This window comes from Pituophis catenifer, unplaced genomic scaffold (assembly GCF_029215685.1).
Source record: "Pituophis catenifer annectens isolate HBS135680 unplaced genomic scaffold, rPitCat1.0.hap2 SCAF_11, whole genome shotgun sequence".
Taxonomy (NCBI): domain Eukaryota; kingdom Metazoa; phylum Chordata; class Lepidosauria; order Squamata; family Colubridae; genus Pituophis; species Pituophis catenifer.
In genome coordinates, this window is record NW_027256891.1 from 12,718,893 (window position 1) to 12,746,630 (window position 27,738).

Here is a 27,738-nt window from a genome sequence, read left to right on the forward strand (position 1 = left end):
ACAGGATCAAAGCAGAAATATCCTGACTGCCTTTTCTGGATCTGGATTCAGCATTTGAATAAATTCTGTGTCCAATTTTAGAAGAGACCCCCCGATTTCCATCTCTGCACGTTTTGGTTTCTCCCCCTTAGAAACTGGATGTATGCATTTCCCCCTTTGACCCAAGGCATAGTCCATATTGGCCAAGGCACTCCATATTGTGTCCTTAACTCAATATCCCTGCTGCTTCTGTAGATGCTATTGCCTTATATATGATTTTTGGGTTTGTTTGTTTGGGGTTTTTTTGCTTAATGCAACCTTAAAAGAAGTCATGAGCACTTAGTGATAATTATCCATTTCCCAAAATAGCTTTTGTATTATCAGGCCTCCTACAGTGCTGAGCAGTAGAGTGAATGCTTGCAGCTTTAAGCCAGTGATTTTCCAGTGTTCCTTCAGTGTCCCAAGCTCTTAAGGGAAGTCAGCATCTGCTTGGGATAGCAATAGCAACAGCACTTAGACTTATATACCGCTTTTATGGGGCTTTTCTGCCCTCTCTAAACAGTTTACAGAGTCAGCGTATTGCCCCCAACAATCTGAGTCCTCGTTTTAGCAATCTCAGAAGGATGAAAGGCTGAGTCAACCTAGGGCTGGTCAGGATCGAACTCCTGGCTGTAGGCAGAGTTCGTCTGCACACGTAGCAGCACCCAGTTAGCAAGATTGCTGGAAATCCTTGAGAAACAGATAGATGAGCTTCTTATGGCCATTAAAAACGGCCTTTACTTAATTGAGGCATCATGCCAAACTATGGTTTCCATTAACCATGACTTAGAACCAGTGGTGAAATCCAAATTTTTTTTACTACCAGTTCTGTGGGCATGGCTTGGTGGGCATGGTGTGGCTTGGTGGGCATGGCAGGGAAAGGATATTGCAAAAATCTACATTCCTACTCCATTCTGGGGCCAGCCAGTGGTGGTATTTGCCAGTTCTCCAAACTGCTCACAATTTCCACTACCGGTTCTCCAGAACCTGTCAGAACCTGCTGGATTTCACCCCTACTTAGAACCCAAACTACACAGACGAGAGAGAAACAAAACTGATTGAGACCTGCTTAGTTTTTTTGAAACTGAGCTGTCTGGAATACTTTGAGTAGGGTGACACACAAATATCTCCTTGGTGTTTTCCCCCACACACACCATGGACCTGATTAATCCTTTTTATGGTTTGGATGGCAGTAGATTTTTTTATTTTTTTTATTTATTTTATTTAGTTTGTCAAACATGTACATGGCTTAGGACCTGGTTATCTACGGGACCGCCTGCTACCACCAATAGCCTCCCACCGGCCAGTACGCTCCCATAGAGAGGGGCTCCTCCGGGTGCCGTCGGCCAAACAATGTCGACTGGCGGCCCCCAGGGGGAGAGCCTTCTCTGTGGGGGCACCTACGATCTGGAACAAGCTCCCCCCGGAGATACGGAGGATCCCGGATCTTCGCACCTTCCGTCGCGCGCTTAAAACATTTTTATTTCATCAAGCTGGCCTGGCCTAAATCATCTCTTTTAAATTTAAATTTTAAACATAAATTTTAATCTGTTTAATTATGAGGTATTTTAAAATTCAGCCTAAATTATTTAATTCGTTTTAATTTATTTTAAATTTTGTATTTCTGTGTTTTATCTTCTGGCTGTTCACTGCCCTGAGTCCTTCGGGAGAAGGGCGGTATAGAAATTTAATAAAATAATAAATAAAATAATAATACAAGAAAACAGGTATAAGTATTAACATGGACATGAACACAGGAAATGAGTACGAATAAATGGGGACAGTAGGACAGGGACGGTAGGCACGCTGGTGCGCTTATGCACGCCCCCTTTAGGGACCTGTTAGGAATGGGGTAAGGTCAACAGACAGTTTAAGGTTGAAGCTGTGAGAGTTTGAGGATGTAACCACAGAGTCAGGTAGAGCATTCCAGGCATTGACCACTCTGTTGCTGAAGTTGTATTTTCTGCAATCGAGTTTGGAGCGGTTGACCTTGAGTTTGTATCTATTGTTTGCCCATGTATTATTGTGGTTGAAGCTGAGGTAGTCATTGACGGGTAGGATGTTGTAGCAGACAATTTTGTGTACTATGCTTAGGTCAGACCGTAGGCGGTGTAGTTCTAGGTTGTCCAAGCCAAAATTTCAAGCCTGGTGGCATAAGGGATTCTATTGTGAGCAGAGGAGTGGAGGACTCTTCTCGTGAAATACCTCTGGACTCGCTCAATTGTATTAATATCCGATATACAGTGTGGATTCCAGGTAGATGAGCTGTATTTGAGAATTGGTCTGGCAAAGGTTTTGTATGCCCTAGTTAACAATTCGATGTTTTCTTTCTTTCTTTCTTTCTTTCTTTCTTTCTTTCTTTCTTTCTTTCTTTCTTTCTTTCTTTCTTTCTTTCTCTCTCTCTCTCTCTCTCTCTCTCTCTCTCTCTCTCTCTCTCTCTCTCTCTCTCTCTCTTTCTTTCTTTCTTTCTTTCTTTCTTTCTTATTTAGTCGCATTTCTATGCTGCCCAACTCCCAAGGGACTCTGGGCAGTTTACAACAGAGAATAAAACAATGCAACAATATCCCATACAAAAGTTAAAAGAAGACATTAAAACATTAAAACGTTAAAACACATACATTGCAATTTGTGGCCGGGTCTCGCAAGATCACTATAACGAGATCAACGGCCCCAGGCCTGCCGGAAGAGCCAGGTCTTCACTGCTTTCCGGAAGGCCAATAGGGTGGGGGCGGTCCGGACTTCAGGAGGTAATTGGTTCCAGAGAGCCGGGGCAGCCACAGAGAAGGCCCTCCCCCGTGGGCCCGCCAGCAGACATTGTTTAGATGATGGGACCCGGAGGAGACCGACTCTGTGGGATCTTACCGATCGTTGGGAGCTATATGGTAGAAGGCGGTCTCGAAGATAGCCTGGTCCTGAGCCATGTAGGGCTTTAAAGGTAATAACCAACACCTTGAATTTTGCCCGGAGACCGATAGGGAGCCAGTGCAGCTTGCGGAGAATTGGTGCAATGTGGGTGTATCTAGGTGTACCCACTATAACTCACGCAGCTGCATTCTGGACCAACTGTAGTCTCCGAACACTTTTCAAGGGTAGCCCCATGTAGCCCCATAACAAAAATTAATTAGATGCTATCATTAATTGAGCTGGTTTGGATAAGGCAAGCAGTAGCTGCTATTTCTTGTCTTACAATTAAAAGAAGGAAGTTCTCTACACTGCCATTCAGATATGCAATGCTAAATTCTCTATATGTTCCAGCAATGTAACTCCATATTAGCTTATCCGACGAAAACTGATTCTGGGAAGGATCTTAACTCTATAATGGTAACATTTAACAGTCTGATTGTTCTGTTTTATTATTTTGTTTTAAATCTGTTTTGAATCTACCAAATTCAGTGGTTGCTAAATTAAAAAGCAAAACAAAAAACCATAACAAAAAACCTCACGCTACCCCAAAATACTATTTTCTGTAGGAGGACCAAAATTAGCTTGTGATTTATCAAGACTTTGTCTCCAGTTTCTCACAATGGAATTTTTTGTGACCTGTGAGCCTGATAGACAAAAAAAAGTTTATTAAAGTTCTTTTTTTATTTTTTTTAGGGAGGATCAGGACTTTTAAAGTCAACAAGCTGTTGAATATATTACTTTGGCGTTTCCAAGAAACCTAAAATTAAATGCACTAAATCTTGTGGCATCTTAGATAACCATCAGTCTTAATATGAATGGATTTAAATGTTAATTCAAGTCACCTTTTGTCTCAGTGCTGTTGATTTGAACCCTACCTGCATTCCTAGCCTGTAAACCTTTGTACACCGTTTACAGAAATATAGATTCCTTAGATTTTTGTGCTCTTTGCTTACCGCAAAGTGTGAGCAATATGTACCCAACACCAGGAAGTCAAGAACTTTGAAAAAAGTTCATGCCCAAATATCCTAGCCTTGGCTAGGTTAAGGCAGATTCTTTTAATTCCAAAGAGTTCCTTATGATTTAATGACCATCAGGTATAACAGTTGGTGGCCAAGAGTTGTTAACCTAATCTTGCAAAGCTTCTTCTCCGGTAATATTGTACTGCAAACTAGGGCATACAAAACCTTTGGTAGACCAATTCTTGAATACAGCTCATCTGTCTGGAACCCACACTATATATCGGACATTAATACAATTGAGCGAGTCCAGAGATATTTCACAAGAAGAGTCCTCCACTCCTCTGCTCGCAACAGAATATCTTATGCCACCAGGCTTGAAATTTTGGGTTTAGACAATTTAGAACTACTCCACCTTTGGTCTGACCTAAGCGTAGTACACAAAATTATCTGCTACAATGTCCTACCTGTCAATGACTACTTCAGCTTCAACCACAACAATACACGAGCACACAATAGATACAAACTAATGGTAAACCGCTCCAAACTCGATTGCAGGAAATAAGACTTCAGCAACAGAGTGGTCAATGCCTGGAATGCACTACCTGACTCTGTTTCTTCCCCCAAACCCCCAAAACTTTAACCTTAGACTGTCTACTGTTGACCTCACCCCATTCCTAAGAGGTCTGTAAGGGGCGTGCATAAGAGCACCAGCGTGCCTACCGTCCCTGTCCTAATGTCCCCATTTAATGTATTCATCATTGTGTTTATATTTATATCTGTTATCTTTTACATGCTTGACAAAATAAAATAAATAAATAAATATTTTTTTTGGGGGGGAGGAGAAAAAAAAAAAAGCTGCCTGCCTTTTTTTGCAGCCTACCAGTTGGCTTTATGTCATCCTAACTACTTTTCTTGTCTTCTCCTGCGAAACCCACCAAGTTCCCAGCTGCGCTCTTGCTGGGTGCACTTTCAGTCTGGAGCAGTAAGCACATTCCTAGTGTTCTTTTAAATGTCAAACAAAGGCAAAACATGCAGGCTGGCTCAGTTCCCTGCAGATAAATTAATTTCTCCTGGCAGCAGTCCATTGTTCCTTGTTGTCACCTCTCCCCCCCCCTCATTTGAAAGGAAGGCCTGTTCTGAGCTCTGTCAGCAGAAGTCCAAGCCATTTGAATGGACGGATGCTGGAGGCCGCAGCCAAAGAGGTTTGAATGAGCCTGTCAGGAATTAGGTGTAATTCCTAAATTTTTAAAAACAGGAGGACATCACCTGTCTTAAAAAAAAAACAAGTGTTAGCATACATTCAAGTGGGTCAACCCCGTTTGGAGAAAGCCAGCATTTTAGCTGGAGCAAATTGCAGCATCTTTGCTCAACCTCACCTCTTCTCGGTCTGCCGGGAATAAGACTGTCATAATCCTGGTTGCAAATGTATACGGGAAAGTTTAGTTGTGACCCAGGCCCAAGTAGGTATTATCAGACGCAATCAGTTCGAAAACAAACAGACTTTATTAGAACAGCTGAGAATTAACTCATTCTCAGCGTAGTCCAAACTAATTCAAAACAAATTCTTCATAATACAATTCTTCAGCCTTATCACCAATCTTAGTCTAATTAGGCAACCTGCCAAAGGCTTTTCTTGGCAAAAGTTCAGAAGCAGAAGACGCCGACATGAAATAAATGCAGCAAGACAAGAAACAAATCTATCAACGTTGTTTTCCGGCAAAGAGCCCAAGAGTCATTGCTGGTCTTTAAGCCTTATGGGAGGGGGCAATCATCTCTTGGCCTTACTCCTGAGTCGTCCTCTTTGCACGCATGAGAAGAGCTTCTGGCAGCTCTTCTCATGCGTGCATTAAGAACAGGCTCATCCTGTTCCTCTGCCTCTCTGCTGTCAGCCTCTGGAGGCTCCGGAGTCCGCACATCACTCCCAGATGGCCCTGGCCCCATCTCTGCCTCCGACGCAGAGCCCTCATCCGGGCCTTCCCCAGCCTCCAGGACTGGCCCATGTTCTTCCTCAGCCTCCTCACTGTCCGACTCCGCTGCCAGGTGCTCAGGCTGCTGGTGGACCAAAACAAGTTTTTGGGCATTTTCTGCTTCTAGTTTCTTTTCTACTGAGCTATTTAGCACAGTTGTTAAGTCAATCTGACTTCCCCATTGACTTTATTTGTCAGGTCACAAAAGGTGACCTGACAAATAGGTCACATGACTGTTGTAAACAAGAGCCTTGGTGGCTCAGCAGACCAAAGCACTGTTAAGTAACACCAGCTGCCTGCAATTACTGTAAGTTCAAATCTCACCAGGCTCAAGGTTGACTCAGTCTTCCATCCTTTCGAGGTAGGTAAAATGGGGACCCGGATTGTGGGGGCAATAAGCTGACATTGTATAAAAAAGAACACCCCTTGGGGGGGGCCGAAAGCCCTACTAAGCAGGTATATACAAAAGTATGAAGGTTATTGCTTAACACATTGTAAGCCGCCCTGAGTCTCCGGAGAAGGGCGGCATATAAATCGAACAAACAAACAAACAAATAAATGAATAAGAATCAGTTGCCAAGCATCTGAATTTTGATCAAGTGACTATGGGAATACTGCTGTGGGAAGCTACCCCTCCCCCCTCCTAGAGGAATGAAATATTTTGAAAAATATTAAAAAGGCAGAATATTATATTTCCCTGGATGAGAAATGGAGAAACATGTTCTTGGAAAGCAGCCCCCCACCTTCCTTAATAGCCCTCAGCACATGTTAGCACTTAAGAGATAAAGAGATAGCTAGCTCTATTCATAAGCAAATACCCTCACCCAAGATCCAACAAAGGTAGGATTAGCTCTCAGCCACAATAGGAATTGTCCAACAAGCTCCTTCATTGCATCAGCCCAAACTTCAACCAAGCATAGCTCAGACAAGCTCCTAGGATATGTACATGGCCCCATGGGAGTCTGACAACAGCCAATAGAATACATATTCTTGCACAGGAACAGGAAGCTCAAGTGCAAAGCCGAAGAGAAGGTATAAATACCCCCCATTCTCAATTCCATGTGGTCAGCTGCACCAGAACCATCGATGTGGTTCTGCTTCATCATTAAACTCTCTTTCCAATCAGCCTCCATCTTTCCAGTGTTTCTCCTGGCTTGGAACTGAACCAGATGGATATTTCTTCCAACACTGCAATGGTCATAAGTGTGAAAACCAGTCATAATTTACTTTTTTCAGTGCCATTGAAACTTTGAACAGTCGCTAAACGAATGGTTGTAAATTGAGGACTACCTGTAGTTGTTTTAGTGTAGGTAAGATTTCTGTCTCTCTAGGTAAGGAACAATAAAAGAAGCCTCTCAGAATTAACTCCACAGGTCTTTCTTGGTTCTTGAGGGGGCTGACATGTCCCCTCTGAATCAGCCCAGAGCTGATTTATATTGTGCATCGCTATTCCAAGTTTCTCTTGCTTGCCTATTGCTTTTCCTTCCAGACTGGCTCAATCTCACTCCTGCATTGAGTTGTTTCCGCTCTAAACTTTTCAAGACAACTTGTGACTTAAAGGAATTTTGCCAAGTGCAAATGGGGAGAGTAAATCTGCAGGAAGCAGATAGGGAGTTGAAATGCCTGTGGCTCTGGAACGTTGCCTCTCTGGTCCATTAGAGAAAAGGCTGCATTATTTCAGTAATAGCCATAAAGAATTCCCAACTGAAGGAGCACTTTTTCCTTTAGACCAGGCAGGGGTGGGGAACTATGATCCTTTCGTGACTTGTGGACTTCAACTCCCAATTTTTTTTTCTGCTCAGGAATTCTGGGAGTTGGAAGTCCACAAGTCATAAAGGGCCCACAGCTCCCCACCTCTGCTCTAGACAGTGGTCAAATTACTGGACTTTCTGAAAGATTGTTTTAAAAATCCTTTTGAAATATTCCTTCTGAGTTCCTCTGTTAACCTGCTATGTCTATGCTAATGAAGGCGATAAAAGGGACGCAGTGGCTCAGTGGCTCAGACACTGAGCTTGTCGATCGAAAGGTCGGCAATTCAGCGGTTCGAATCCCTAGTGCCACATAACGGGGTGAGCTCCCGTTACTTGTCCCAGCTTCTGCCAACCTAGCAGTTCGAAAGCACGTAAAAAAATGCAAGTAGAAAAATAGGGACCACCTTTGGTGGGAAGGGAACAGCGTTCCATGCGCCTTTGGTGTTTAGTCATGCCGGCCACATGACCACAGAGACGTCTTCGGACAGCGCTGGCTCTTCGGCTTTGAAATGGAGATGAACACTGCCCCCTAGAGTCGGGAACGACTAGCACATGTGTGCAAGGGGAACCTTTACCTTTACCTAATGAGGGCAATAAAGTCCACTGCATTTCAGGGGAATATACTGGAGCTGTTTGCAAGGAATATAAATCCATTCCCCACCATCCAGTCAGAGCTGAAGAAGCTTCTTGGATGAAGAAGCAAAACAAAAACCAGAAAGTCCAGTTTCCTCTTGAAAAAAGCACCTTTGGGACAACTATGACCTGGATGACTGAGAATCTCCATAGACATATATTGGAGAATGCTATCAAAATAAATGAAGCCCATTTGAAAGTTTTTGTTGTTGATGTTTTAAGATCTGAGAATATTTTTCTTTCCAAAATCGAGGTTTTGCATTTAGGCTACTTAACTGTGATTCTAGGTGATGTATGTGAATTATGATCTAAGTATGCTAGTAGACCCCCCATTTAAGTATGAGCCAGCTGCAGCTGCCAAAAAGGCCAGTGCAGTCCTAGGCTGCATCAAGAGAGGGATAGATTGAAGATCTTAGGAAGTGAGGTCTTCCTGAGATCCATAGATCCATAGTACCATTCTATGCTGCACTGGTGAGATCACACTTACAGATTACAGATTAACAGAGTTGGAAGGGACCTTGTAGGTCATCTAGTCCAACCCCCCAAGCAGGAGACCCTACACCATTTCCAACAAATGGCAGTCCAGTCTCTTCTTGAAAGCTTCCAATGATGAAGCTCCCACAACTTCCGAAGGAAACTTCTGTTCCATGGGTTGATTGTTCTCACTGTCAGAAAATTCCTCCATATTTCCAGGTTGAATCTCTCCTTGATCAGTTTCCATCCATTATTCCTTGTCTGGCCTTCAGATGCTTTGGAAAATAGCTTGAGCCCCTCCTCTCTGTGGCAGCCCCTCAAATATTATAAGACTGCTATCATGTCTCCCCTGGTCCTTCTCTTCACTAGACTAGCCATGCCCAGTTCCTGCAACCATTCATCGCATGTTTTAACCTCCAGTCCCCTAATCATCTTGGTTGCTCTTCTCTGCACTCTTTCTAGAGTCTCAATATCTTTTTTAGGTGTGGAATATTATACACTTGGAATACTGCATCCAATTCTGGTTACCACAATACAAAAAAGATCCTGAGACTCTAAAAAGAGTACAAAGAAGAGCAACAGTGATTAGAGGACTAGAAGCTGAATCACATGATGAATGATTGAGGGAGCTATATATGTCTGATCCAGTGGTGAAATCCAATTTTTTTTTACTACCGGTTCTGTGGGCATGGCTTGGTGTGCATGGTGTGGCTTGGTGGGCGTGGCAGGGGAAGGATTCTGCAAAATCCCCATTCCCTCCCCACTTGGGGGCCAGCCAGAGGTGGTATTTGCTGGTTCTCCGAACCACTCAAAATTTCCACTACCGGTTCTCCAGAACTTGTCAAAACCTGCTGGATTTCACCCCAGGTCTGGTCTATCAAAGAGAAGGACTAGTGGTGATAAGATAGCAGTCTTCCAGTATCTGAGGAGCTGTCATAGAAAAGAATGGACTGGCCTATTCTCCAAAGGATCTGTGGGTAAAACAAGAAGTAATAAATGGAAAATCATTAAAGATATATTCAACTTAGTACTAAGAAATTTCCTGACAGTGAGAACAATAAATTAGTGGAATAGTTTACCTCCAGAAGCTGTGATGCTCCTTCAATTGAGGTTTTTAAGAAGAGATTGGATAACCATTTGTCCAGCATGGCATGGGGTCTCCTGTTTAAGCAGAAGAGGGTTTGAACATCCAAGATCTTTCCTTCTATATTGTTCTATGTTTTGTCTTCTACATTTGGTCTTCTATGGTGATATAAAGAAGGAATTTGTGAATCTATTGCATCTAAAATTCCCAGGAAGTAATGATTTGTTTTGCTACCTATTGCCTTGCAGTTGTGAGCCTCACTATAACCAACATGATTGCAAAGGTTACTTTGTAAAAATAAATAAATAAATCTGCCCAGTTTTGGCTTTTGCAATTGTATCGATGGTGTCAAAATAATATTATTAAATCAAAATCTGATGCTCCAGATATTTTCATATTAGCATTGGTTGATTGGCTACTGGCTAATTCAGCAATTGCACCATACACTGGCCAGTCGGGTGTATCTAAGAAGCTCACTATCGTAGTAGAATAACCTGTCAATTCCGCTTGCGATTCATGATGAATGTATTCTGATGACTATGATCATGATTTATCACTTTTATCGTTTATGTACACTGAGAGCTTATGCACCAAAGACAAATTCCTTGTGTGTCCAATCATTCTGTTCTGTTCTATTCTATTCTCTATTTTCCTATTCTATTCTATTTTTTTTTTAATTTGATTTTTATGCCGCCCTTCTCCGGAGGCTCAGGGCGACTTACAATGCGTTAAGCAATAGCCTTCATACTTTTGTATATTTTTACAAAGTCAGCTTATTGCCCCCACAAACTGGGTCCTCAATTTACCTACCTTAGAAAGGATGGAAGGCTGAGTCAACCTATTCTATTCTATTCTATTCTATTCTATTCTATTCTATTCTATTCTATTCGGCTCGGCTCGGCTCGGCTCGGCTCGGCTCGGCTCGGCCCGGCCCGGCCCGGCCCGGCCCGGCTCGGCTCGACTGTACTCTACTCTACTCTACTCTACTCTACTCTACTCTACTCTACTCTACTCTACTCTACTCTACTCTACTCTACTCTACTCTACTTTTATTAGCTTGTTGGGCTTAGTGGTTAAGGCATCAGGTTAAAAGGGGGAGACTGTGAGTTTTAGTCCTGCCTTAGGCACAAAGCCTAAAGCCAATGACCTTGGGGCAGTTCCTGTCTTTCAACCCTAGGAAAGAGCCAATGGCAAGCCACTTGTGAAATCATGCTAAGAAAACTGCAGGGACTTGTCCAGGCAATTGCAAAGAGTCAACAATGACTCAAAGTGATAAGACACAGGTATGCGCAGGAGTACTCTACGAGATCTTTTACACCACAAGACTATGTGTGTTCCTAGGGGTTGAAGTGATGTCAGTCCGCATTCTCATCCTTCTAAACGTCTTTCTCTTTGACCCTAATGTTCCTCAAATACCCATGGATCCAAGATCAGCCCATTGCATCTGTCCATTGCAAAGCCAAAGAATTGGCTTGCATTTCTTCCCCTCATTTCCTCTTTCAGTTTGTCTTCCTACATACCAGGCAGCTCAGCAACCATATTTGGAGTTAGTTTGCCTGTCTGCTGCTCTCACATCTGTTTGGTTGGAGGACTAGAGTGTATTTGCTTGCCCATATATGGAAAAGCTGCTGGAGAAAAGTCCTGCATCTGGCTTGAATTAGAAGTCATGTCACCTCTTCAATTCTGATTTTCTCATGAGCTTCTAGCCAGCCATTCTTTATTTTGGCTTCCAGGGCATAAGGCTGACCAGGAGGGATCAGGTGTGTGGCTCAAAGTCCACAGCTTCCTTGTTAACAACCAGATTCCTTATAATCATTCATGTCTCTGAAGAAATGGAAGGAAAGGTTGGAGACTATAATTGAACATTTTCACTCCAAGAAGAAAATTGTTCATGGAAAAACAACAATTAAGTCTTCCTGTCTAAATTTTATAATTACGCATTAAGGTAACTTTAATAAATAGTTCCATTCAGATGAACTAATGCATGCAGGCTTAGACATTGTATAGGCAAGGTTGCATAAACTCTAAAAGTAATAGAAAACCCAAGCAAATATGTGTGTTTCCTTCATTATGAAATGAACCATGTGATAGAATGGGCAAGGTGTTGGACTAGGAGTGGAGAATTTCACTTTCTGGTTCACCCTGAGATTAAAAACTCACAACTTCTTGTGGGAAAAATGGAAACACAATGGCTGTGTATACTGCCTTGTGATTGTAGAGGAAAGGTAGGATATACTCTGTTTCCCCGAAAATAAGACCCTGTCTTATATTTTTTTGAACCCTGAAATAAGTGCTTGGCCTTATTTTCAGGGAGGTCTTATTATTTTGGGGGGGCTCATGGAGCAAGACGGGGCTCCTCTTGCAGTCTTACCTGATTTCCAACTCTGTGTTTAAATATTTTCGGGGAGGGCTTATTTTCGGGGGGGGGCTTATTTTAGCGCATGCACTCTAAAGCCCGATTGGGCTTATTATCAGGGGATATCTTATTTTCGGGGAAGCAGGGTAGGTATGTCCAGATTTCCTCTGTTGCTCTCTTTCTATAGGTTGAGTGCCTTTTAATTCTTAGCAAAATAAGTTTTAAATACAGGTTTAAGAAATTTAAGGATTTTTTTTCCCTTTTGAAATAAACAGCAAAAGGGTTATTAGTTTGATCTTGGAAAGTTACAAACAGGTAAAGGATCCAGATGGATTTTAAATAAGATTTTGGAATTAATATAAGAATCCTTCCCATGGGACAATGTTTTTGTTCTGAATTCTTTTTTTTTTTTTTTTTAAAGGATGAGATTTTGAAGGTTGGACATTAGAGGGAGCCAGAAGGAACTTCCTTTTTTTTATTCCTGTCAGAAGCACCTTCAATTTATAGACATACAACATTTAACACTGAGCAAGTAAAATAGGTATAGAATAGGTCATAGAAATATAACATGTGTTAAAAGTATATAGGATAAATAGGATTAAAACTAAATGACATGCGCCCAGTATTGGGCCACATCGACAGCATGTCGACAAGCTGTGGTGGCACAGTGGTTAGAGTGCAGTACTGCACGGTACTTCTGCTGACTGCCGGCTGCCTGCAATTTGGCAGTTCGAATCTCACCAGGCTCAAGGTTGACTCAGCCTTCCATCCTTCCGAGGTGGGTAAAATGAGGACCCAGATTGTTTGGGGGCAAGAGGCTGACTCTTAGAGAGGGCTATACACTGCTTAGAGAGGGCTATAAAGCACTGTGAAGCAGTATATAAGTCTAAATGCTATGGCTATTGCTCTTCCTGCCTGCCTGCCTGCCTGCCTGCCTGCCTGCCTTTCTTCCCTCCCAGTGGTTAGAATGCAGTATTGCAGGCTAACTCTGTCCACTGCCAGCAGTTCAATCACTGGCTCAAGGTTGATTCAGCCTTATCTCCTTCTGAAGTCAGTAAAATGAGGACCCAGATTGTTTAGGGGCAATATGTTGACTCTGTAAACCGCTTAGAGAAGGCTATAAAGCACTGTGAAGCGGTATATAAGTCTAAAAGCTAATGCTAATGCTAATTTTCTCTTACCAGCATGAGGTCCACCTCCATACATGTTGAAGGACATTGTGTGCACCGTAGCATCTGCGAGATGGATTGTCCTTCTCCACTTTCACACAGAGAAGGAACTAAAAAGTCATTAATTCATGTATCTTTGTCCTAGATTAAAAAGCAGCAGCAAGATGTGATTGGCTTCTTGGAAGTCAATAAGATTGAGTTTGAAGAGAAAGACATTGCAGCCAATGAAGAGAATCGCAAATGGATGAGGGAGAACGTCCCAGAAGAGTGTCGGCCAGCCGCCGGGAATCCATTGCCTCCGCGAATCTTTAATGGCAGCCAGTACCTTGGGGTGAGCAACGGCCTCCATTTTCTTCATTTGTGTTGAAAATCTTCCAGGAAGCTTTATTCTATAAGCCACAAGTCTAGACTCCTGTTCTGACCTAGGCTCCCTTAAAAAGCAGGAAGCAGAGTCTTGGTCCTGGCAAAAACCTCTTTTATTTACACGACTGTGAATTCCTTTCATTCACAGTCAGCAAGGCCTGTCCAAACAGTTTTTCAAAGGAATATTTATCAACACAGACCTTATCTCGCTTGGCAAGCTGCCACGTAACTAGTTCCCAAATGCAGTACAAGGCTAAACTTAGCACAGAGTCTCTGAAAGTCACGGAACGAACGAATTGTTTCCTGCAAAAGCCCATTCTCCGTTCGCTCCTCTTTTGTTTCCTATGGGAAGGGCCAATCACCTCCAAGGTGTGGCTTTACTCTTGAGTCGACCCTGCTTTCTGCGTTGTTCTTGTCTTCTGGCACCTCTGCGCAGGAGCACACTGGGAACAGGCTCCAGCTGTTCCTCTTCCTCACTGCTGTCTAGCTCCCTTTCTGCCTCCGATGCAGAGCCCTCGTCCAAGCTTTCCCCAGCCCCCAGGACTGGCCCAAGTTCCTCCCCAACCTCCTTACTATCCGACTCTGCTGCCAGCTCTGCTGGCCGCCGGCGGGCCACAACAACTCCCTGCCTCGTGGGAGGGCACATCATTTGCAAGTAACTTTTGGGATGGAGTGAGGAGGAAGGCCACAACAGAGGAGAAATGCCAGGTCTACTTCATTTGAACTGAAAAAGATTAAATAGACTTTTTCTTCCAGGCTACCCTTACAAATCCCTGGGCTATAAACTAAGCCAGGATTTCTCAACTTTGGCAATTTGAAGATGTGCGGACCTCAATTCTAGAATTTTCAAAATATTTTTAATAGTAGAAATAGAGTCACAAATGCTTTGTTTGGAACCAAAGTCATTTCTAGATGTTGGTTATTTCTGGATTAATGGGGCCTACAGATATTCTCAAAAGGGACGCGGTGGCCCAGTGGCTAAGATGCTGAGCTTGTCGATCGAAAGTTCGGCAGTTCAGCGGTTCGAATCCCTAGTGATGTGTAACGGGGTGAGCTCCCGTTACTTGTCCTAGCTTCTGCCAACCTAGCAGTTCGAAAGCACGTAAAAAATGCAAGTATAAAAATAGAGACCACCTTTGGTGGGAAGGTAACAACATTCTGTGCGCCTTTGGCGTTGAGTCATGCTGGCCACATGACCACGGAGACATCTTCGGACAGCGCTGGCTCTTCGGCTTTGAAACGGAGATGAGCACCGCCTCCTAGAGTCGGGAACGACTAGCACATAAGTGTGAGGGGAACCTTTACCTTTACAGACATTCTCATTTTCACCTCTGCAAAAAGGTGTCCCAAAGGTGCTTTTTCAAGAGAGAACTGGACTTCAGCTTCTGAAGAGTTGAAGAAGCTTCTTGGATGAGAAGTGAAACGTCTTCAAAGAAAAAAACCCAGAAAGTTGCCTGTTGAAAAAACACCTTTGGGACAACCATGACCTGAATGACTGAGAATCTCCATAGACATTCTTCAAAAAGGTGCTGCTTTCTTTTTCTAAAGATTTCTATCCTATTCATAGCCCTCTTTTATGATACAAGAATTAAAACTAGTTTAAAAGATGAATATTTGGTAATATAAAGATTCTGCCCTCTAGGGAATATTTGAATTTGGCTGTATTTCCCAACTCAGAAATACTTCTCAGAGACTAAGCTATTCAGCCTATTTATTGTTCCAGGTATAATACAAAAATCAGATTCCTTGCCAAACCAGCTGGAGTAGATGTTGATTTTTAAAGCCAGCAATACGTAACTGAGCCAGCCAAGTTCAATTCTCCAGGGATGAATTCCCTATCACAGCTACCTTGTTTCTTACTAAGGGAATATCCTAAGAATAAAGGATGGGCTTGTGAAGTCAACTGTAATGAACGGAATAGATTTCATTTAAAGAAAAGTATTGAGCGTTAAGATGAAATTCTAGGATGTCTTTTGAAAATAATCATCTAGCCAGCTTCTGCTCAGAGCTTAGTTAGGTTCCTCTGCTTCCTTGAGTACCACGGGAAAAAAATGGGAAATATATTAATATTTATAAATAGGAATGATGGGTCTTCATGAATTCCTTTTCCCCAAAGATCAAATACTACAAACTGGTTCCTAAAGGCTATATATTGATTTTTCTTTTCTTCCCTCTCTCATCCCAAAGGATTATGACGCTTTCTTTGAAGCTAGAGAGAATAATGCCGTCTATGCTTTTTTAGGCTTGACTGCCCCACCTGGTTCAAAGGTAGGTATTGCCACCGTTGCTTGAACACTGTTTCCTGTGCTTTGAAAGTCTAAAATGCAAGCGTGGCATTTTAAATTTATTTCCTCTCACCATGAGGAAGAAATCCATTTTTTTTTCCTGGATTTTCTCCTCTCCAATAAGGAACTATTTATTACATGAAACAGTGCTAGATTTTCCTCTGGCAGCAGTTAAAGTTTGCAAAAAGATACTCGAATATGCCTGAGAATTTTATATTTTAAGGCTGATAAGCTTCTTTGTTTATTTTATCTTCATCTGTTTTTTGCATCCTTGTTCGGAGACTGTCCCTTTAGTCTGCTCTTAGGATGAGTACTAAGAATTTTTAATAGAAATAGTTCAGTGTTCCAATATATAATATTATGTTAACCATCTTAGCTTTTGATTATCTTTTTTCCCCTCTTAAAAGCGTCAGTGGTATTACTGAGACAGATGTCATTTTTCTTCCTTATCTATGACCAAAATAAGAATGTGGAAGAATTTATTTGAGATGTTTGATTTATCAAAGGCCACACCATTTATTTGGTCTTGTCCTCTTCCAACAGCTATTGAAACTAATGCAGGTAGTCCTCGACTTACAACAGTTCATTTAGTGACCGCTCAAAGTTACAACGGCACTGGAAAAAGTGACTTATGACCATTGTTCACAGTTACAACCTTTGCGGCATCCCCATAGCCATGTGATCAAAATTCAGAGGCCTGGCTACTGTTTCAGATTTATGACGGTTGCTATGTCCCAAGCTACCATGTTTCCCCGAAAATAAGACCCTGTCTTATATTTTTTTGAACCCTGAAATAAGCCCTTGGCCTTAGTTTTGGGGAGGTCTTATTATTTTTGGGGTGTGTGGAGCAAGATGGGGCTCCTCTTGCTGTCTTACCTGATTTCCAGCTCTGCGTTTAAATATTTTTGGGGAGGGCTTATTTTCAGGGGGAGGCTTATTTTAGCACATGTGCTCAAAAGCCCGATTTGGCTTATTATCAGGGGATGTCTTATTTTCGGGGAAACAAGGTATGTCCCAAGCTCATGCCCTTTTGCAACCTTCCGACAAGCAAAGTCCATGGGGAAGCCAGATTCACTTAACCAGGTTAAGTGTTGTACCTTATGATTCTTGACGAATGTATCTTTTCTTTTATGTATACTGAGAGAATTTATGCACTGAAGACAAATTCCTTGTGTCCAATCACACTTGGCCAATAAAGAATTCTATTCTATTCTATTCTATTCTATTCTATTCTATTCTATTCTATTCTATTCTATTCTATTCTATTCTATTCTATTCTATTCTATTCTATTCTATTCTATTCTATTCTATTCTTTTTTTTCTTGATTTTTTTTTAATTTTTAAACAAACAAAACATAAAACATCCATCATCCATTACAATTGCAAACAGTGTGTCGATCGGTGACAAATCCCTTGTGCTTCATTCTATTCTGTTCTGTTCTGTTCTATTCTATCTTATCAACTGCAATGATTCACTTAACAACTGTGGCAAGAAAGGTGGTGAAATGAGTCAAAATTCACTTAACAAACATCTCACTTAACAACCCGAAATTTTGGATACAATTACGGCCATAAATCAAGGACTACCTGTACAGGTGACCAAATTGTTTTATTTTATTCATTAAAAATAAACCTGGCTAACAGTTCTCTCATTGTCTTTCCACAGGAGGCAGAAGCACTAGCAAAACAAGGGATGTGAATCCTTCCTCCCTCCCTTCCTCCCAGCCTCAAGCCTTAAAAATTCTGCAAAGAGAAAAATCCTACAGCTTTTCTCCCTTACAATAGCAAAAACCAATGCGCTTGGAGGAAAGAGAAACAAAGGTTTTGTTTTTTTTCCCCAAAATTACTGGCTGCTCTCCACAATATTCTGCCATATAGGATTAACAGGAAGCCACACCAAATAGTATTATCATTATGAATGATGATGATAATAATAATAAATATAAATGTGCCACAACAAGAGAGAGAGAAATTAAATGAAGCTTCTAGAAACCCTTGATTGAATTTTGACTCTTGCAGTGGATATGATTTATTCCCTGTCAATTACATAAAAGTCCTCACCCCCCCTTTTTTTGTAAAATTAACAAAAGCATTGTATTTTTGCTCTCCGTGACACAGATCTGTAATTATACTTGCAGATGCAGAGAAAATCTAGCTGCAAAAATGTTTATTAATAAACCCCAGTGCCTCTCCTGCTTCAAAACCCGAAATGACAAATAGGATGTCCTAAAGTTGATTTTTCTTTTAATGGCTATTTCTAAAAAGTTGCAATGTCACACAGTTGAAGTTGCAATGACTTGATGTGGTTAGGATGTTTGTAGAGTTGTTCTTTTGTAACATAGATTGATGCCACTGGAGTCTCATTGATGGAATCAGGGCAGGATTTGCCAGGGTTGATGAGAACACAATAACTGTTTTAGGGAAAGGCAAGATTTTTGTGCAGTCTCAGTAAAACGTGCATTTCTAATCCTCTGGATTTACGAAAACAACAAAATAGTTCTTATTTCTCTAGAATGTGAAGCAAATGTAAAACGGGGCCAAAATACTTTTTTTTTTTATTATTATTATTATTAAGAAACAAGGTCAAGTAATTATGAATTAGAATAAAACTTAGTTTGATACGTTGAGCTTGTAAAACGTTTTCTGTGCAAGATGCAATATGTTAAAATCAAGGGTCCAATATGAAATAAATCTGAATAAAAATCATTTGCAGGAATGAAGCTTGTAGGTCTCTATGATACCGGAAGCTCCATTGATTTTTCAGTCTGGTTTTGCAATGCTGTGAAGTTTACCTTTAGCAGTTTGTCAAACTCCTAGTATTTTCACAAAGTGCAACAACGATCACTTGCCAATAGATATGGGCAAGAACCCCCACCCCAATAAACGTATTAGTTACAAGTAATACTGCAAAATGTGTGTCTCCCTCCTGTGGATTTGGAAAGTTGAAGAAATGCAACTGAATCTCAAAGCCTCAATCAAATTATATCAAGATAGATATATCCAATAGAAGGGAATATACTGGTATATATATGTATATAGCTCAGGGTTGAACTGTGGAGACCTTAGAGCACACTGAACTTGGTTGTTTGCTTGCAGATGTTTCCTTACCCAACTAGATAACATCATCAGTGAGATTGAGTCTGGGGTTTGCTTTCTGTTTTGGTACATCAGCTTGCCCTGCCACAGCGTTGGTGAGCAGTGGTTTTCTTCTTGGCAGTTCTTTGATTAACCCATCCCCTTCAACAGCCAAGAACTAGATAAGCAGGGATTAACACCAGAGAAACAATCAAGCAGAAAATGTTACCCTAATCAAGGAAGTACCAAGGAGAAAACCACACACCCAACCACACTGGCAAAGCAAGCTACGTAAAAAAGGAGCACTGATGAGGTTATTTAGTCAAATAGGAGCCTGAGTGGCGTAGGAGGCTAATGCCTCCTACTAAGGCAGCATTTAACATCCAGCTGCCTGCAATTTCTGCGAGCTCAATTCTCACCAGGCTCAAGGTTGACTCAGCCTTCCATCCTTTCTAAGGTAGGTGAAATGAGGACCCAGATTGTGGGGGCAATAAGCTGACTTTGTATAAAATATACAAAAGTATGAAGGCTATTGCTTAACGCATTGTAAGCCGCCCTGAGTCTCCGGAGAAGGGCGGCATATAAAAAAAAAATCGTAACAAATCATATGCAGATATAATCAAGCTCGGGGAATATCAGGAACTCCACAGATAGATAGATGTATGTTGCCTTTTTATCTCACGGACGTTGTATTCTTAGCCCGTGCGGAGGACCAAAGTTAATGTAGACAACTCCATCCAAATATTCCTTTCGCCACTTAATAATACATGCAAATAAATACACAAATCAACATGAGGTTTTTTTTTTAAATCTAGGATTCCTACCATTTGACATGGTTCCCTCCAGAATCTAAGTTCTGCAGGAGTTGGCTAACTTTATAACGTCTGCATTATTTTATCTGTCTTAGCTTTCATGAGGCCTTTGAGAGTCAAGATACAGTAATTGCTTCTCTTTTGTGTGAAAGTTTGACCTGTGCTGTTTTTGGAAAGATGTTTAGTATGGTGTTTTTCTTTGGAAATCTGCAGTATGTAGAGCAATATTTCGCAACCTTGTCAACTTTAAGACGGGCAGATTTCAACTCCCAGAATTCCACATCATGGCTGACTGGGGAATTCTGGGAGTTGAAGTCCACCCATCTTAGAAGTTGCCAAGGTTGAGAAATGCTAATGTAGAATGTCTGGTTTTACCAGTTCTGGATTTCAAAACAAAAGAGGACCATCTCTACATAGTTCATACTACCCGTATTTTTCGGAGTATAATATGCACTCCCCCCCCCCAAAAAGGGTGAAAATTTGGGTGTGTCTTATACACCAAATGTAGCCCCATCCATCTGCCCCTTTGTAGCCCCTTTGGCCTCTGCCTCCCAGAAATTTGCCTCCTTGCAGCAAACAGCCAACAGCCTGTTTCAGCTTCAGCACAGCCTGATTAGCACAAGCAGCTGATTGTCGGTTGGATCGGCCTCCCGACCTTCAACTGTTTCAGGTTGCAAGGATTGCCATAGCCTATTGCGGCCTCCATGCGCCCCATTTTTGGTCTCTGCATCCCGTTTTCAGGCTGTGCACGCCCCGTTTTTGGCCTCCACGCACCCCATTTTCTGCCCATTCCGATCCTGGCCGCCCAGAGCAGGCAGAAAATGGGTTGCACAGAGGCGACAATAGGCTATGGCAATCCCTGCAGCCTGAAGCAGCTGATGGTTGGGAAGTCAATCCAACCGACAATCAGCTGCTTGTGCTAATCAGGCTGTGCTGAAGCTGAAACGGGCTGTTTGCTGTTTGCTGCAAGGAGGCAAATTGTTGGGAGGCAGAGGCAGATTTTTTTTTCTTCTTGTTTTCCTCCCCAAAAAAGGTAGGTGCATCTTATAGTCCGGAGTGTCTTATACTCCGAAAAATACGGTATATGCTTTTGCACAAATGATCATTCCTAGTTGTCCTGGCTCTGGGCTCAGATTGGACAGAGAATACCCTGCAGGTTTGAGATGGCTTTTAATGTAAGAAACTCAAGACGGGACAAATCCTGTATCCAGTGGCTGAAACCGGTTCCCCAAAGTTTTTCACTCCAATATATTGATCTAAATATATCTTGGGTTCCTAATTCATTGCTATTGGGAAGCCTATGTTAGACAACCATCTTATCTCTTATAGTCTATTGTTTAATTTCCTATACCTGTTGGAGTAATCCTGTGCTCAAATCTCATTAATTTTGCATTAAATGAGTATATTTTAACTCAAATTTGTTATACTCTTAATTTCTTATAAGCAGTCTCTTTGTTATTATACTAACCCTGTAAGTCCATCTTTGTATGATGTCCTCTACGCTATATCTTTTATATTCCACGACAGGGATGGGCAACTCTGGCAACTTTACGACCTGTGGACTCCCAACTCCTAGGAATTTTGGGAGCTGAAGTCCACAGGTCTTAAAGTTGCCATAGTTGCCCACATCCCTACGGCCTGCACTTTTCCTCTTACACAGGCCTACTCAGCGAGCCTTGTGGTTTTTGTTTGATTGCCATTCCCAGGAGCCCTATTATCGTTAGCAGTTGTCCTTTTGTTTTGTCTGCTGTTATCCTGAACTAGTGCCATTGCTTGGCCTGCTACGGAGCTGTGGTCATTAACAATAGCGTTAAGGTTATATACTGCCCCATAGCGCTTCACAGCACTCTCTAGGGCAAGGGTCTTCAAACTTGGCAAGTTTAAGACTTGTGGACTTCAACTCCCAGAGTTCCTGAGCTAACATGACTGGAGGAGGAATTCTGGGAGTTGAAGTCCACAAGTCTTAAAGCTGTCAAGTTTGAAGACCCTTGCTCTACGCAGTTTACAATCTAGCAGCAAGATTTGCATTTTGCCCCCAACAATGTGGGTCAGCCTCATTTTACCTACCTCGGAAAGATGGAAGGCTGAGTCAACCTTGAGCTCCACCAGGATCGAATCCCAGGCTTTGGGCAGGGTTAGCCTGCACTTCTGCATTCTAACCACTGTGCCACCAGTGGGCATCTTGCAACTCTGCGAATGGCACTAGTGGTCTGTTGTTGCTGGGGTTCTGCTAGTTTCCGCTTCAGGCCTTTGATCACCCATCTTCTGGTCTATCAGTCCTTGCCATCCGTTCATGACTTCCATTTTTCTCTCGTAATCCCACTGCGCTTGAGTCTCTTTGGCTGGCAGTCCTGTTCCTTTTCCTAACCGATAGCCGTTCACAACTCCTTGAAACCTTTCTTTCCCCTATTTCATGATGGCCGTGGGCTCTGAATTAGGAAAGTTCAATCAGAATTTTTTTTTTTTTAAAAAAAAGTATATCAGAGGAATCACACATTTTTAGATGGATTTTCATCTGATCTGTTACGTTGGGCTTAATTGTGGCAATGAGGACGTTGTGCCAGCTTCCGATTCCAGAAATCTGTTAATAAAAGCTGCACATCTTCTGCTGTTTTCTGTTATAATAATATGTGATTTCATAATAAAGTTTTCCTCCTTTTACACACAAAACAATCATTGTTATTTTTAACTGCTGCTTTCGCTTCAGGTATGGCAATTGCCAGCTTTTTAGTGCCTAGGAATCCTCTTTATACTTTTAACATTTTTCTCGTTCTTCAATAACTTCTCATAGGTAACGGGGGTTATGAAAGTCAACAGAAATGGGACCACTGAAAACTAAAGGGGATTTATCAGTATTTTTGGATGTTACAGTACAGAAATATCTTTAAAAAAAACTTGGAGGAAAAACAATCAGTTTCTAAATCAATTCAAGGATTGATTCAACCTAAAGACAACACATGCGTTTGCAGGATATTTGAATCATGTTCTCAAAGGAGACCCAACAGCTCTGAGTAACTTTATTATTTTATTCATCCAGATAATATCGGTATTCAAAGTCACAACTTCAAAAGATAGGTTCCATTTGGTCTTTCACTCTGGCATTCGAAATGAGTCAAAATCCTTCTATCTGGTAGGAGAGATTTCAAGTAGGCGTGTTTTAATGTGCGCCCACCCACCTACCACAAAGTGATGGCTCACTTGTTGTGTTCTCCTGCTATTAGAGAAAGGTGTTACTGCCTTGTCCTCATAGTAAACCTTACACAAAAAGCTGATACAGTGGGTATTAATTTTTGCAATTCCCATGTCTTTCACAGGGAGCTGAATTTCTTTGACATACAAAATTCCCTTTATTTAAACTTTTTTAAAAAAACATGGTTTAAGCATTGAACACTTATATAAAGGAACATCTTCAAATTGTTGCCACATTTTTTCCCACTCTGTCTCCAGCTGCTACCTTAAGGAATTTCTTAACTTCTTCATTTTCAGTTGCTTCATACAGCATCTCAAAGTCCTGAAACAAATACAAAAGATAGAAGTTAACTGAGTTAAGAAGCCAGAAGAGCCCGGGGATGAAAGTCATTCAGCTGGACATCACTTTTCTTCAAAATGCTGTTATTGTTGAGCTTGAATCTGATGATCCTGGATTCAAATAGCCATTCCATTCCTAAGATTACTGGATTGTGCCAATCGCTCACTGACTAGAGACATCACATTAAATCATGATTTATTAACAAGGAGATTCACAGAACATGCTAACCTGAACAAAACCATACTACAGGTTATCATGGTCTGAGAACTCTTTATCAACCTTTATTTGCCAATTTGGATTGTTGGAAGGAGAAAGCAAAAAAGAAAGCTCTATGGTGGGATAAGATGGTAAAAATATGTGATTCCCGCTACATACAAGCAAGAATATTTTCGAATCAAAGCCAAACCAACTGACCTTCTCTAGGGACAACTTATCCTTCTGCAAATCTGATTTGCCCTAAAAATGGGAATAATGTTTGGTTCTTTTGTGCACTTTGGATGACTAAATAATAGCTCATTGATGTAATGTAATTCACACACACTTTTTTTTTAAAAAATTGATTTATATGCCGCCCTTCTCCGGAGACTCAGGGCGGCTTACAATGCGTTAAGCAATAGCCTTCATACTTTTGTATATTTTATACAAAGTCAGCTTATTGCCCCCACAATCCGGGTCCTCATTTTACCTACCTTAGAAAGGATGGAAGGCTGAGTCGACCTTGAGCCTGGTGAGATTTGAACTTGCAGTAATTGCAGGCAGCTGGTGTTAATAACAGTACTTTAGTCTGCTGCGCCACCAGGGCTCCTTTCCCTATCCTTCCTCTCCTCCACCCTTTTCCAGTTGGAAATAATAGCATAGTCAACATGTAACTTACGCTGGGGATGATTGCGATGTTCGAAGAAGAAACAAGCAACATGTTGGTGGTACCAATGAGGGAAGAAGAAAAGCAAGAATGGGAGGAAGTGATTAAATTCCAGAATTTTTTCCCCCTTTTTGGGGGAGGGAAGGTTAACGAGACATATTCACATACAAAATATCTTTTGAATAAGTGTGCTTTTATTCACCTGCTCTTCAACTTGTTTTCCAGCCATTATAACCGAATCCATAATTTGGTTGCCTCCCCCAGTCTGATTTTTCTTACCCCACAATATTCGTCTCCATTAAAGATCTGGGGCGGGACTGCATCAGCCTTGCCAACTTTGTCCCTCATCTCTTGCAGCAAAGTTTCACTGAGCGAGACATCCACCAACTGGTACTTCATGCGGTTTCCATCCAGAATACGAAGAACCTCAGACTGCCTCTGCTTCACCTAGATATACCGACAGTTTTGGTGGAAGAGGGAGGGTAGAGATTTTGGGGTGTCACAGATCTGACAGCATTTCTTCAAATCCAGGTGTTACCATGGGGCTGCCCTAATCTTCTGTTTAGGACAATTCCGGGTTTTAGTCAGAAGTGCTGGAAACTAACTTTATATCAAAAAGAGTTAGTTCAAAAGTGGGTGACTTTAGCTGGGGCTAAAGAAGCAGCAGCTTCCTCAGAGTTCGTGCCCACTTTTGAGCATAACCCTTCAATACAGTTTCCCCCCCTCCGCTCACCCAATTTTAGTAATTTTGCATTTCCGTCCTTCCTGCCCTCTGCCAAGGTAAAGTCACTGGATTCTTTTTATATCACAATGGATTCTTTTTTAAATTAAAAGTTTGGTAATAGGGTAGAGAACAAAGATGCATCCATTAACAAGGCCACATATAGGGTACAATCCCCTGTATATTTCCTTAAAGTAAACTCAAACTTAGAAATTTCTTAGATCATTATGCTACAAGAAAAAGAAAGAATCCAGACAACTAATTAGTATTTTTTAAACTTGTGCAGAAATGGTTTTTTTTTTTAAAGTCTGCCCATGACTGTATACTACTTCTGACAACTGCAGATTTTTAAGACATCATAACTTTGGCACAGCTTTCTTGTAGTACTATTTCTACTGATTTTTTCTGAAACTAATTTATTTTGAGCCATAGTTTGTGTGTTTCTATTTTTAAAATTACTATTTTTAAAAGAGTGGCAGCTTTTGAATGTTTAAAAAAATGTGCCTTGAATGGAATGCCTGTATTAGGACTTATTTTTGCTTCTAGCAGATGGAAGATGCTGGTGTAAAATTATAGAATAATATATATATTTATATTAAAAACATGATAGCACAACTTGCACTTCTTTAAATCTGTAAACTGCCTCAGATGAAATGCATCAGATATATAGATGCCCAGTTTGGTTGTTTCCTTGCAGACATTTCAATACCCAACTAGGTAACAGCATCAGTGGTAGAAGGGAGTGGGATTTGTTGTCTTATATAGTCTCTTCTAGCACTGGTGTTGGCTGCCCCATTTCAGTGGGTTTGCACAGAAGGTTCCAATGAGTATTATCATATTACTTCATTGGAAGAGTGTATTTGTAGCTCTGAGTTGAACTGTGGGGGCCTTAGTGCTTTCTGAGCTTGGTTGCTTTCTTGGAGACATCTCCCTACCCAACTAGGTAATATGATCAGTGCTAAGGAGTGGGGTTTGCTTTCTGTCAATCAAAGCTCGAGAATGAGGCATGGCAAGCCATCATGGGTGAAGTGGAGCTGCCTCATCCCCAATCTCAGGAACTCCAAAGCAGCCCAGAGGGAAGGATCTGAGGCCCCTCTTCTCCAGGCTCCCCTGTAGACCCAAGTTTGTGCATTTCACAGCCTTTACTCAACCTTGATCTCATTGCAAGCCTTTTATTGATCTTTTGAATACAAAATAGCCTGTCTGAGGGATCCGCTTCCCTGACCCCCCACTCCCTACTCAGGATGTCCCCATCCCACCAGAGGATGCCCTGGATCAGCCTTTCCCAGCCTGGTGGCCAGAGGTAATGGGAATTGGGGTCTCTGGAAGGGGTCCAAGGGTTGTACTTCGACACTCAACTGAAAGTGCTGGGTTGGCTGGGAGAGATGGGAATTGGGATCCTAGTCTTTGGAAGGGTATTTTGGCCTTGTATTTCCAAGTTATGGGAGCTGTGATCCAAGAGCCTCTGGAATGCTACTGGGGCTTGTATTCCAGAGACACACAAAAGATGTTAAGGTGGCTGGGAGTTATGGGAGTTGTGATCCACGCCTCTGGAAAGGTACTTGGGCTTGTATTTCCAGGGCACACATTGGATGCTAGGGTGGCTGGGAGTGATGGGAGCTGTGATCCAAGAGCCTCTGGAATGCTACTGGGGCTTAGGTGGCTGGAAGTGATGGGAGCTGTGATCCAAGCCTTTGGAAAGGTATTTGGGCTTGTATTTCCAAGGCACACATCGGATGCTAGGGTGGCTGGGAATGATGGGAGCTGTGATCCAAGAGCCTCTGGAATCCTACTGGGGCTTAAGTGGCTGGGAATGTTGGGAGCTGTGATCCAAGCCTTTGGAAAGGTTCTTGGGCTTATCTTTCCAAGGCACACAACGGATGCTAGGGTGGCTGGGAGTGATGGGAGCTGTGATCCAAGAGTCTCTGGAATGCTGCTGAGGCTTGTATTCCAGAGAGACACAAAAGATGCTAAGGTGGCTGGGTGTTATGGGAGCTGTGATCCAAGCCTTTGGAAGGATACTGGAGTTTGTAGTTCCAAGGCACACAACGGATGCTCTAGGGTGGGTGGGAGTGATGGGAGCTGTGATCCAAGAGCCTCTGGAGGACAGATGGCGGTTATAGCACACAGAGAGCGATGGGAGTTGGGATCCCAGAGTCTCGGGAGAGGCATGGGGCTTGTAGTTCTGAGACCCCCCCCCAAGACAGTGCTGGGTGGGCTGGGAACAATGGGAACTGTGATCTCAGAAGCACCAGGCGGGGCTTGCAGTTCCAAGACAGGCGAAGGGCGCTGAGGATGACTGGAATTGTGGTCCCCATGTCTCTGGAGGGGGAGGGGACCTGCAACCCCAACCACAAGGAAGGCGCTGTGGATGATGAGTCCTGTAGTCTCTGCACTCCCGCGGAGGGCGACTTGTCGCAGAAGGGCTGGGGGAGGCTCGCCCTCCCAAGCAGCTCGGCTTGTAAGGGGCTCTCGGGCGCGGCCGCCCCACCCAGGCTGCCCCTCACCTCCCTGGAGCCCGTCACACTGGTGTAATACACCCGAAGGGCGGCCATGCTCTGCCCGGAGCCGCCGTTGCTATGGGAACACAACCGCCAGCGAGGCTCCTGCGTTCAGAATGGCCGCTCGCGCTGTCACTCAAAGAACAGCCCTCCCCCCCATGCCCGGTCTCTCCTTTCCCTGGTTATTGCTCTTCTGCGCCCCTTGCGGGCCGGAGGGGAACTGCGGCGAACGTTCTTGGAAAGACCCATCAGACGGAAATTAGGTTGGTGTTGGA

The 27,738-nt window shown here is 42.4% G+C and overlaps 2 protein-coding genes across 2 annotated transcripts in view; one reads left to right on the forward strand and one right to left on the reverse strand.

Annotated features, from left to right (window-relative positions):
* The window catches only part of SH3BGRL (SH3 domain binding glutamate rich protein like), a 32,888-nt gene extending 12,152 nt beyond the window's left edge, over nt 1-20,736 (forward strand). The window contains exons 2-4 of the mRNA XM_070951833.1: nt 13,461-13,646; nt 15,866-15,946; nt 17,630-20,736. Of these exons, the coding sequence (XP_070807934.1) occupies nt 13,461-13,646; nt 15,866-15,946; nt 17,630-17,662 (300 nt within the window). The 3' untranslated portion in view covers nt 17,663-20,736. The remainder of the gene's footprint in view (nt 1-13,460; nt 13,647-15,865; nt 15,947-17,629) is intronic.
* A 2,523-nt stretch (nt 20,737-23,259) lies between these two features.
* Nucleotides 23,260-27,517, reverse strand: LOC139322797 (SH3 domain-binding glutamic acid-rich-like protein 3). Its single transcript, XM_070952029.1, has 3 exons — nt 27,470-27,517; nt 24,521-24,688; nt 23,260-23,361 (listed from the first exon to the last, which is right to left on the reverse strand). Exons 1-3 carry the CDS (start codon nt 27,515-27,517, stop codon nt 23,260-23,262), a joined length of 318 nt encoding a protein of 105 aa, XP_070808130.1.
* Nucleotides 27,518-27,738: the final 221 nt, after the last annotated feature.